Here is a 13,233-nt window from a genome sequence, read left to right on the forward strand (position 1 = left end):
TTCTGCACAGCAAAAGAAAGATTCAACAAACTGAAAAGGCAACCTATGGAATGGGAGAAAATATGCACAAATCATATATCTGATGAGGAGTTAATATCCAAAATATATAAGGAACTCATAAAACTCAATAGCAAAAAAAAAAAAACAAAAAACAAACAAAAACAAACCCAAACTCTCCAAAAGTGGGCATAAGATCTGAATAGACATTTTTCCAAAAAAGGTATACAAATGGCCAACAGATATATGAAAAGGTCAACCCCACTAATCATCAGAGAAATGTAAATCAAAACAACAGTGAGGTATCACTTCACACCTGTTAGAATGGCTATCATCATAAAGATAAGAGATGGGTGCTGGTAAGAACATGGAGAAAAGGGGACCCTTGTGCATGATTGGTGGGAATGTAAATTGGTACAGGCATCGTGGAAAACAGTATGGACATTCCTTAAAAAATTTTAAATGGAACTACCATGTGATCAAGGAATCCCACTTCTGGGTATATACCCAAAGGAAATAAAATCCACTATATCTTGAGAAGATATCTGCACTCCCCTGTTCACTGCAGCATTATTTATAACTGCTAAGACATGGAAGCCACCTAAGTGTCCACCTATGGACGAATGGATAGAGAAGATGGAATGTGATACACACACATGCACACACACATATGGAATATTATTTGGTCATAAGAAAGAAGGAAATCCTGCCATTGGAACCACAAGGATGGACCTAGGAGGGCATTATGCAAAGCAAAACAAGTCAGACAGAGAAACACAAATATTGTATGATCTCACTTATCTGTGGAATCTAAAAAAGCCAAACTCAAAAATAGAGAGTAGATGGTAGCTGCCTGGGGCAGGGGATGGGAGAAATGGATGATGGTGGTCAAAGGGTATGAAGTAAGATGAATAAGTTCTAGAGATCTAACATACAGACAGCATAGTGACCGTAATTAACAAGACTGTATTATATACCTGAGAGGTGCTGAGAGTGTAGATCTTAAAAATTCTCACCACATCCACAAAAAAGACAACTATGTGAGTAATGGATGTGTTAATTAATCTTGTGGTGGTAATCACTTTGCAATATGTAAAAATATGTGATATTTATTTGATATATGTAAAAATACATATATCAAATCATCACATTGTGTACTTTAAACCTGTATGGGGTCATATGTTAATTATCTCTCAATCAAGCTGCAAAGTTTTGCATAAATTCACAATCTCCTAGGTCAAATAGTACTTTGCTTTGTCCCAAGTTCAGCTCTCTCTGGTGTTATAGGTAGTCCTTTAACATTAGGACTTCAGAATCTGGTATACTTGCTGTATCACAGTTTTAGATATATACACATTTCTATTTTGCTGTTCTTTCTCTAATAATATGCCACAATTTTACTGTCCCTTGTAACTCCAGCAAAATGCAAGACTGATATTCTGGGGAAATACCAAAAATGAGTCCAAACCCTCTATTTTGTACAAGCAATTTGAATTTTTGGTCTCTACATTTGCCACTAGCAAAATGCAATTGCTACTTTTCTAGCCACGTGTACAGAATTGTAATACTGCCCCGTGTTTTGGACATGGCTGCTGGACTCCTCCTTCACCACTGGAAACTTTTGGCAAACCAACAATTTCATGATTTCACTGTGAATGCCTTCTTCCAGATTATTTATAAAGATCCTTATCAACACAGGTCCAAACTCTCATCCCTAGAGAATCTGTTCTTTATACCTCCCATCCTGAGAAGGGCTCATCCATCCCACCCTTTGTTTGCTATTTCTAGGCTAATTTCCTGACCACTTCTATTCCCTAACCACCTATTCCCTCCCCAAACTGAGCTGTAGTCATTAATTTTTTATTAGCCTTTAGAATGGAATACTACTATCAAAGGACTATGTGAATGTTTATTACACTGAAAAGTTATGATATATTTTAGAAATAGTTTCATCTTGCAGAAACCAGGTCCCCATATATTTGGGTATGTAATTAAAGATTCTACAAACTTGTCCAATCAGAAAGGAACAGTCAATAAAATCTAATTCTAGCATCCTTTTTAGATGACTTCTTATCAGATTCATATCTGGAATCCATACAACCATAGTAGGATAAAGTCATCATTTTGGGCAACATTTTCAATTTCATTTTAAAAATTACTTTCTGATTAAAATCACATGTTCATTGTACAAATTATATGCTCATTGGAGAAATTTTGAAAAACACACAGAATGTATAAAAAATAAAATGAAAATCACCTAAAGTTCAATCAAGTAAATTATTATAAACATTTCGGCATATTTCCATTATTTATTTCATAGGTTTCATATTAATATTTGAATGGCAGTGCATGCATTTCTTGGTAATCTCTATTCATTATATCACTCAATATGTCACTCCATTTTTATTTTTAAGAGAAAGGGGTGGGGCAGGGAGGAGAGGGAAAGAGAATCATAAGCAGGCTCCATACCCAGCTTGGAGCCTGACCTCACACCCCTGGGATCATGACTTGAGCTGAAATCAAGAGTCAAACATTTAATTGACTGGGCCACCCAGGTGCCCCTCAATAATTTTTTTTAAATGACAATGGCTACATAACATTCCAACATCTAAAGATTCACTATATTGATTCATTCTTCAACTGCTGGACATTTAGGTTGTTTTAATACTTTCACTTGTACAGATTATATTTTGATGGAAGAATCCTACACCATTGTACATGAATTCTTGTCTACACCTCCACACTGGGTCACACTCTAAGGGGGAAGAGATGTAGGGCACAGTCCATATGCAACCCATCAGATGGCACCACCGGCTGGAATGCCTTGGTTAATTTCCACAAACCTTACATCCCCACCTGAGGGAGCTTGCACAACTAACGGAACACTTCATTATGTAGTTTTATGGTGCTCTATAACTGTTTTATGTGCATAAATTAACCTCCACCCTGACCTTGAAATCTCTGAAGCCAGGCTTGCTAAATAAGGCAAGACTTTCACAAGTCATTTTTTTTTTTTAATTTTTATTTATTTATGATAGTCACAGAGAGAGAAAGAGAGAGAGGCAGAGACACAGGCAGAGGGAGAAGCAGGCTCCATGCACCGGGAGCCCGATGTGGGATTCGATCCCGGGTCTCCAGGATCGCGCCCTGGGCCAAAGGCAGGCGCCAAACCGCTGCGCCACCCAGGGATCCCCTTCACAAGTCATTTTAATTTCTTCTTTGCTTTATGCTTATTTAATGTTACTTGCAATTTTTTATTAGTTTTTAAATTTTTCTTTATACTACAATTGGCAAAGGAACTAGTCTGGAAGGGGGAATCAAGAGCCATTCTTACAGAGAAAACTTGGTAAGGGGATCACAGGACAATGATGCCAGCTCAAGGCAAACCCCCACCACTATCCACTAGGTCAGTTCTGCATCTTTCTCTCTGATACCTCTCAACCACCTACCTCTCTCCCCCTGCACTTCGGGTTTCATCCCCTAGCTTGCATCAGCAACGCCATAGCTCTAAATATCCCATTTTCCAAGCTCTGTAAGTTAGCGGTCAATCAAGAAAAAAAAGTCCAAAATAACATAATTCACATTGAGATGGGAATAAATAACAGCCCAAACCTCCAACTCTCTGTGAGCATGTGCAGTTTTAGTAAGTGACTTTTCCATTCAAATGAATCTTTTGTTCCTAATCTTGCTAGTTTATAAAACAGACTCTGTGAAGGTTGGTAACTAGACTTACTGTGGTAGTCACTTTGGAGTGGATGCAAATATCAAATCATTATCTTGTACACCTGAAACTAATATGATGTTATATATCAATTTTACCTCAATTAAAACAACAAAAAGTGGAGACAACTGGGTAATATGAAACAACCAGGGCAGCCCGAGTGACTCAGTGGTTTAGTGCTGCCTTCAGCCCAAGGCCTGCCTGATCCTGGAGACCCAGGATCGAGTCCCACATTGGTCTCCCTGCATGGAGCCTGCTTCTCCCTCTGCCTGTTTCTCTGCCTCTGTGTCTCTCATGAATAAATTTTTTAAAAATCTTTAAAAAAAAAAAGAAAGAAAGAAAGAAACAACCAGGGTTGGCAGGAGGCAGGGAGGATGAAGTACTAGGATAGAGGGCACAAAATTCTCCTCTCTCCTGTCTCTTAAGGTCTCTTCCAGCTGTTTGATTTATGGCTATGATGCTACTAATAATACTTACCACTGCATGAAACTGGCTATAGTTTTGGTAATTAAAAAACTACTCCAAAAAATAAGGTCATCTTGATGGCATGGCAACCCAGTGACACAATTCTTTTGCTGTGCTCCCCATGGGTCTATTTGTCTAGACACTAGTCAAACTCAAATGATACCACATTCACTTGCTACCTGATATAGCCATCAGTCTAAATTAGAATCTTCTCATGGCATTTCCCATTTGCATGAAAATACAGCATGTTTTGGGATGCCTGGGTGGCTCAGTGGTTGATCCCAGAGTCCAGGGATCGAGTCCCATATCAGGCTCCCTGCAAGGAGCCTGCTTCTCCCTCTGCCTATATATCTGCCCCTCTGTGCCCCTCTGTCTCTCATGAATAAAGAAATTTAAAAATCTTTCAAAGAAAAAGAAAATACAGAGTGTTTTCAGACAACTCTCTGCCCCTCCTTCCCTCCTCCCTTGGCCTTCTTAGGGTACCTGCACCACACTGTTCCCAGCAGCAATGGTGGCCCTTCTCCACATCCGCCTTCGGGTGGACACCTCACTGAGCAGCTGGGCCAGCTTGCGCTCCATCTCAGCCTGAAACACTTCATTCTGGAGCTGCTTCTCAACGACACCCAGGAGAACTACATTTACAAAACGAAACATGCAAGCCCCAAAACAAGTTAGCAGTGGAGGAAAAATGAGTGCATGTAGAGGAGAAATTAACACAGGATTCCTATAAACTGCCAGTCCTTCAGGAGGAGGCATTAAGAGGAGAAAAAGCAAACATGAACAGGGTCATGGGGAGCCAGGAAGTGCCGTTCAGGGGTCTTATTTATAGTTCTAAGCTCTATTACACAGACTGGTGGCAAGAAGTCCCAGGAACTCAGCAGCATAGAAGCTTTGTAGCTAAGAACTCCCACACAGGAGCCAACATTTAATCCACACTTCTGTTCAAACTTTTGGAAATGGTCTGAGTTCATATCTTATCTTGACTCAAGACTCAGACTCATAAACTGACCCAAGATAAGGGTGCCTGTCTTAAAACATCTGCTGTAAACAAGATTATCAAACAGATAATGGGCTTGTCAGCATATCATCGGAAAAAAAACCCCGTGCGTATTAGCCAGAGACCGTTCTGAGACAGGACTACGGACAAGTCTCTGAAGTGCTATGAAAATCATCTGGAAAATGGGGCCCACCATACCATGCAAAAAGGCAAAGCCTTTACACAGGATGTTGTATGTGAAGGAGAACCTGCAGGGTATGCGAAGCCATAAATGATGATCATGACCATGGCACATGCTTCCAGCCCACAGACAGCTACTTACTGTGCTGCTCACACACTGGGCACAGTGAGTGTATAACTCTTACACTTTTATTACCCAGTTAGAAAGCCTTTATCTGCAATGCCATAGCTATAAATATCTGACCCAGGTCCACAAGACTTTTTTAAAAACCTCCTTATTTGCTCCCTGAGCTACCTTATTCATCCTCATAAAACCAAACAAATATGGCTTTTAGGGGAAAAAAAAAAGAGAGAGAGATCCTTGCTTTGGAACTCCATCCTGTTCTGGATCAGAAGACTGTTAATTCTTGTTAGACTTTCCCCTGGACTTGATGTATGAATTTTAAAGAAAGCCAATCCTTTTTGTGCCATAACTCAGTGGGACACATTCCCACAGCTGGATCTGAATTCCCTTCTCATTCATTCTTTGCCAAGAATTTAAGGGACATTATGCCCTGAATTTAGGACTTAGAAACAAGAAAGGCGGCATCATGCTCAATACGCCTGCACAGATGTCTTTATTCTTACAGTTCCCAAAACATTATGTAAGTTAAACATACCTGTTCTCACCCAGGAGGACTTCAACAACTGAGATAAGTTTAGCTGTGGGTACTGGAAGGCTATAAAAAGGAAAAGGAAAGGAGGGAAATCTGTAAAAGCACGTTTGCACCCATCAGGAAGGTAAGTCTAGGGAGTATCCAGTGTCACACTACAATGCCATTCCTATATCTTTTATGGATATAAAACCTATGTAAGAACAAAACGCCAGACTGGTGTGAAGTCATGGACAATATGCAGTTTCTGAGCACAAGTGTCTCCAGGAGAAAGATGGAGAAAAAAAGTAAAAGTCTTGCTTGAGTGACACCGTGGGACAGACACTGCTTCATAGAAAGCCCGCCTGCCTGTTCGCAAGCTCCCCTTGAAATCTCATTGGTCCAGAGCAATGAGTTTTCACACTGTGTTCCCCAGGGCCCTAGGATTCCCAGCAATGACTCAGGGTAAAATGACCCTATGTCCCAGCTTGCATGGGACAGTCCCAGGGTACCCCTGCTGTCCAGCACACTTATTATTTTATCCATACCTGCACAGAACAAAAAGGTGCTGTTTGTAAATAACAATATTTATCCCTGCCTACGTTTGCATCTGATAAGTTATTATTTTTAATTTAATTAACAGCACACTAAAATGCATAAAAGTCATTAGACCATTTGGCTGCTCCACTTTTGAAAAATAATTTGATGGTTTTTGGTCTGACTTCAACCCTGGAATCTACTGGTTTTTGAAGTGAATGTTTCCCCCACCCCCACCCCACTCCATTTGCACCGTGATTCTAATTGCTTCAGCCAGTAAGAGTGGTTTTGTTTGTTTTCATTTATTATTCTTTTGTAGTAAAATTTACTCTTTCTGGTGTACAGTCTTACGGCTTTTGACAAATGCACGAAGTTGTATAACCGTCACCACATTAAAGATATAAAGCAGGCTCATCAGCCCCTAAAAATTGCCTTCTGCTACTCCTCTGCAGTCTAGCTTTCCTTCCAGCCGTCACCCCTGGAAACCACAGGTCTGTCCTCTGTGCCTTTGGTTTTACCTTTCCCAGACTGGTGTAGTCTTTGACAATGCCCTTTATTTTCAAAAGACAGTAAGAAAGCAAGGCTAGTGGGTGAGGAAGGGGCCTGGAGGCCCACCCTGAACTGACTGTGAGAAACTCCAATTTTATCTGATTTACAGCCTGGACTTCAGCCAAATATTTCATGTGGAAAAAAAGAGGTCTAGCGATGAAAACCCTTGTGGCCACTTTCCCAGCGCTTTGCGAGAGAGCAGTACTCACGTTCGGCGATCTGGAGCACAGGGTATCCCAGGTAGAAACTGAACTCCACCACGCTCAAGTTCCTGAGCAGCTGGCTCACTTCTGTACCATTCAAAAACCCCTGTGCACCTCTGACGGCAAAGATGATATTGACTGGGCCCTGCCGAGGAACGGGCCGTGAAGCACCCATGGTGATATTCAAGATCTGAAAGAAGGAAGGAAGTTTATCCACAAGAAAGCAAAACACTATGCAAAAGGCCTATAATTTCCCTCTCACCACTTCTCTCATTGATTTTTTTTTTTTTAAATTCATGATAGTCACACAGAGAGAGAGAGAGAGGCAGAGACACAGGCAGAGGAAGAAGCAGGCTCCATGCAGGGAGACCGACGTGGGACTCGATCCCGGGTCTCCAGGATCGCGCCCTGGGCCAAAGGCAGGCCAAGCTGCTGCGCCACCCAGGGATCCCCTGATTTTTTATTTTAAAGGAGGTAAAGGAGGTAATGGTTTCAAAGGAACGAACTGGCTCCACAACCTGATTCCCGTTTGCAACACTTTAAAATTCTCAGTTTACTGAAAATGTTTTTTACATGAAGGGAAGAACTGAACGTGTGTATTTTAATCGTCCTCCCTGCCCCAACCACCCCAAATCCCACTGAAATAACCATACACTGAACAAATGGGAATATATCCCCAACAGCTCTGACAATGGAAGAAAATCAGGGATTCTGTTAAGTTGCTGGAAAATGGAGAGAGCATAGGATCATAATGATATAGGCCAGCATCAAGGGAATTGGGACCCACATCATACACAGGCCTGGAATGCAGGGGCCCTGGGACGGCCCTGTTCTTTGCAGGAACGGACAGCAGGGGAGCCTGTGAACAGCAATCAGTGCAATTAATCAAAGCTCGTGTCCCAAAGAGCTTAGCTGACTTTCACCTCCTCTTTCCTTTCTTTCTTTTTTCCTCCTCTTTCCTTTCTAACTGCCACAGGCAGGCCAATACAGAGGTGCTGGTAGCAGCCACATCTTTACCTTGACCAGCCCTAAGGAAAAGGAGCTCCCCATCAGCACAGGCACAAAGATTGTGTGGGTTTGGCCCCAACAAGAAGGTGGGTAGAGACTCTTATCGGTCAGAACACACAAAAGACAGGGAAGGAAAGAAAACGAAAGAAAAGGCAGCTGGGTGGCTCAGTGGTTGAGCATCTGCCTTCGGCTCAGGGCATGGACCCGGCATCCTGGGATCAAGTCCTGCATCGGGCTCCCCATAGGGAGCCTGCTTCTCCCTCTGCCTGTGTCTCTGCCTCACTCTCTGTGTCTCTGTGTCTCTCATGAATAAATAAAACCTTTTAAAAAATGAATAAATAAAACCTTAAAAAAGAAAGAAGAAAGAAAGAAAGACAGAAAGAAAAGAAAAGAAAAGAAAAGAAAAAAGAAAAGGCAGGTTTGTTGTGAAAAGAACACTAAAGCACTCCATTTCCAGGAATCCATAACCTGCACTGGTGAGGGAGGTGGGGGTGAGTGAGGGTGGTGGGGGTGAGGGTCCCAGTATCCTCTGCCCAGGACCCAGTGCTCCAGTGAATCCTCCCATCGGAGAGACAGGGCGGGTATAGACACAGACGCCACGGCTGAAGGGGCAAATTGCCAAAATTAACAACTTGCTTCTTCACGCCTAACGGCACCTAACCAACGGTCTCCAAATATTTACAAAAACTGAGAGCATGAACGCCAAAGACCAAGATCAACAAAGAACAATGGCTGCAGAGAAAACCAAGACAGCGTGGGCACCAGAAGGCAACTTTTAAGAAATTCTCATTAACGTCCTCAGAGACTTTCCAGGTGGTATCACATTATCATTCGAGATAATCCTGCATCTTTGCAGGAGAAGCCACCATGAAAAAAAAAAGTCAAGAACAAGGGAAAAATGACAGCTGAAAGCAAATTCAGCAGAGGGGCTGAAAAACATGATGGATGCAGCTGAAGATGAAATTAATGACAAAGTTTAGAAAATCTGTAAAAATAGGGAATTTTTTTAAAAAGATTTTATTTATTTATTCATGAGAGACACACAGAGAGAGGCAGAGACATAGGCAGAGGGAGAAACAGGCTCCCCCTCCCAGGAGCCTGATGTGAGATTTGATCCCAGAATCCCAGGATCACACCTTAAGTCCAAAGCAGACGCTCAACCACTGAGCCACCCAGGTGCCCCAAAAATAAGAAATTTAAAAAGAGATGGTATTATTAGAAAAAAAATATGAAAGGTGGCTCCAGGTGCACAAAAATCTATTATCAATTCTAGAAAGAGAGAACAAAGAATATGGAGGATAAAATATCAAAGAAATATAAAAACGTCAGTAGTTTCCATACAATACACACAAAGTCTGCTCACTGAGTGGCTATATTCTCTGTTTTTGAGTGAAGCACTGCATTTCATGCTATTCCATAACATGAAATAGCAGTATATTCAGGCATCCCCCCCACTGGATATTTAGGCTGATACCATTCCTTCATAGAACATTCTTGAGGGGCATGCAGGTGGCTCAGTCAGTTAAGCATCCAACTGGTGGTTTCAGCTTAGATGGTGATCTCAGGGTCATGGGATCAAGACCTGCACTGAGCTGCATGCTCAGCAGGGAATCTGCTTAAGATTCTTTATATCACTGTCTGCCCCTCCCCCTGCTTGTGTGCTCTCCCTGTCTCTCTAAAATAAAATCTTAAAAAAAAAATTCTTGGATTTCTGGCATATGCTCATCTCTGTCCAGCTCACCACATCTGAGCTCCCTGGTCATCCAACTACTCCACCATCTTCAAATATGCCTACCCCATTCACACTATGTGATCTCAGTGCCCTGGAAAGAGATAGACCTTGACTCATGTGAACTAAACTTCTTCTATAAGAGGGAATTAGTAACAGTGACTTGTGGCCTCAACAAAACATGTGAAATTAGTTCATCTTCAAAGGACCAAGCACCCTGTTCTGCATTCAGGGCTATTCTCACCTGCACAGTGAGGTTATGCGTCCCCTGGTGGTGTTTTCTCACTTCAGAAAGAGCTATCATCAGGCCTTTCTCGATGCGCTGGGTAAAGTTGCAGAAGCCAGTATCCACACTCTGAGGCACGAACTGAAGAACTGAGGAGAAGGCAGCAATCACAGGCCCATGAGCCAGGCACTGTTTTAGGATTGAGGAATGAGGACGCGAAAAATACTAACTCAACTAACGCATCCACAGCATGGGATTAAGTAGTGAGAGGTATAATTTAGGGGTCTCATAGCAGGGAAATGTTGAAAGCCAACTCTACACCAAATGAATATACACAACATGGAAGTGACTTGTATCACTTTAAAATGGAAAAGATACAATGTGAGCATCAAAAGATGTGAAATGCAAAGTCTCAGCTACAGGCGAAATGACGCGCTATCTGGTATTCCTTTAAAACACTCTCAACTCCTCAAAAAACACGAGGGATAGATAGAACAAAATTGGGGATAATGTCAATAATTTCTCAAGTAAGGATGTGTGTGTGTGCATGTACCTAATGGTCTTTCATCTCTTAGAGGCATGGGCTGAAATATTTATGGGTGGGATGGCATGATGCCATATCCACATAATGTGGGAGGAGGGCATGCAGGTGCCACAAGACAGACTAGGAGGTGAAAATCATTGAAGCCATACGATGAGTATGTGGGGGCTCATTCAACTACTCTGTGCACTTTTGTATATGCTGGAAATTTTCTGTAATTATACAAGTTTGGGTTTTTTTTTTCAATTTTAAATAAATTTTTAAAAACCCTCCCGCAATTCTTTTAACAACATAAAGAATAAAATGAAATTTTATTTACAAATCAATCAAAACAACTATGCTCAGTTTTCTCACCCGTATGAACTTGGAACCTGGACTCTGGCACAAGGAAGGAAGGTTTCACAGCCAGGATTAATGGAGTTTGGTCACGTACAAGCTTACTATTTATAAGTACATTTATGACTGATATTGCCGTGTAAACGAAAGGCCCAGATGTTACCAGGAACGTGAAGTCAGCGAACAGTTCATAAACCTATGAAAATTTAAAAATACAAAAGACGGTAATTACCTAACTTCAGAGGACTAGAACTCAAAATGAAAGGAAGTTGTACAAAGTAGAAAAGCAACACAGCAAGTAAGGTGAAAAATAAACAGGTAGCTTTAAATGAAGGGGGAGGGCTGCACAGATAATCAAAATCTTATTTTAGCTATGCCTCTTACAGATCTGCCAACCTTCTCAAAAACAGAATAAAACTGTAGGAGCAAAGGCAGCGAGAAAGAAGAACAGCCAATAATATGAACCGAATGGGGAGTTACGGAGAATTCAAAGTTGTTGTATTTAATCCACATAAAAAGGAGCATTTAGTCCACTGAGCAGGGCTGCCCAAAGGAAATTCATGAGCTGCACAGACAATTTTAAAATTTCTAGTAGCCAAATTAAAAAGCATGAAAAGAAACAGGTGAAATTAATTTCACTTAACCCAATACATCTGAAATATTTCAACGTTTGGTCAATGTAAAAAATTATTAGCAAGATAGTTTACATTCTTTTTTTCACTCAGTCTTTGAAATCCTGTGTAAATTTTGCACTTACAGCACATCTCAATTCAGACAAACCCTGTTTCACTTGCTCAGTAGCTATAAGGGGCTCGTGGCTCTGTTCTGGATGGTGCAGGTCTAGAGCACGGCTTTCTGTCCTCATCAAGGGAGAGGAGGTATGAGCAGAGACAGGGTCCACGGTAAAACGTATGGAAATTTCTCTCTAGCTCACTGAGTATACAGAAATATGCATATGTGCTCACTTTAAAATCACGCCATAATCCCCAACTCCGGTCTCAGTCTTTTTGTTACAAATCTGCCAACACATCCCTCCAGTGGACTAAACCCGGCCTCATGTGGGATCAGGGCTTCCCTGACAAAGTGATGTTTAAGTGGCCAGCCAAGAATGAGCACATGTTCATTGAGAGGAGGAGGAAGGAGAGGAAAGAGAGCATTCTAGAACCATGATATGCCTTCAACCCAAGCTCCCACGCCACAGGGACCCACCTTGAGCTCTACCGCACGGTTGAAGTGAATCCTCAACACCTCTTTGATGGATGTAATTATGTACTCCTGCACAGCTCTTCTGGCCAGAACTACAAACCAAAGCCAACCATCAAATGCAATTTAGTTTCATTATGAAGAATATGGGCATCCCATTTCTGGTCCCCAAAGCAGAGAGCCTGTGCTATGCCACACTGTGACAGCAGCTCCCCAAATCACTTTCAAAATAAGGCCCAGACTATGAAAAGGCAGAGGAACAACAGCAACAACAGAGGAACAACAACCTGCTGTTGTTGACATTACTAGGTTTTCTCTTGGCTATGCCTCTACCAGTAAAACACAAAGTTTTAAAACTCTCAGCCGTAATATTTTAAAAGGCCTCAAGATGTTGCTCAACAAAACTAGAAGACATCTTCCCCTCTAGAATGTGGTCTCCTACCCCAACTTTTCAATGTAGTAAGTGAAGGGTATGCACCACTAATAATGGGGCAGAAAAGATTTTCACAATCCTCATGTATTAAAATTTTATGTAGGAAATAAAATCTTTCTTATAACAAAGTCCAGTTATATTTAACTCTCCTTCCACATCTAAGAAGTTCTATTTTAAAATCTATAAGAGAACCTCTTCCCCAGTGTTTAGTAAACATGTCCTGCTCCTCTTTCTTTTCCCTATTATTTTTTCTTTCCTCTTCCATTAACTTCTCATTGTGCAGAATCTAAATACATTTGAAATTACTATCCAGTTTTCCTCTTCCTCTTCTTAATTTTTAAAACTGGAGACAGAATCACTCTGTATCTTTCAATCTTTTAGAAAACAAACGTTTAAGTTACAGTCAATTGTTTTCGCTACTGATTAGTGACTTTGATAGTCACTAAATGTGGGGAAGGGCTTCTTCATTTCACATT

General features: G+C 41.3%; 1 protein-coding gene across 1 annotated transcript in view; it reads right to left on the bottom strand.

The window, feature by feature from the left end:
* KIAA1549 (KIAA1549 ortholog) overlaps window positions 1–13,233 on the bottom strand; it is a 148,017-nt gene that overhangs the window by 67,474 nt on the left and 67,310 nt on the right. Inside the window, exons 5-10 of the mRNA XM_055334769.1 lie at window positions 12,331–12,419; window positions 11,140–11,317; window positions 10,263–10,393; window positions 7,288–7,471; window positions 6,020–6,079; window positions 4,667–4,815 (exon numbers count right to left, since the gene is read on the bottom strand). Coding sequence (XP_055190744.1) covers window positions 4,667–4,815; window positions 6,020–6,079; window positions 7,288–7,471; window positions 10,263–10,393; window positions 11,140–11,317; window positions 12,331–12,419 — 791 coding nt within the window. The remainder of the gene's footprint in view (window positions 1–4,666; window positions 4,816–6,019; window positions 6,080–7,287; window positions 7,472–10,262; window positions 10,394–11,139; window positions 11,318–12,330; window positions 12,420–13,233) is intronic.

This window comes from Nyctereutes procyonoides, unplaced genomic scaffold (genome assembly GCF_905146905.1).
Source record: "Nyctereutes procyonoides isolate TBG_1078 unplaced genomic scaffold, NYPRO_anot_genome, whole genome shotgun sequence".
Taxonomy (NCBI): Eukaryota; Metazoa; Chordata; class Mammalia; order Carnivora; family Canidae; genus Nyctereutes; species Nyctereutes procyonoides.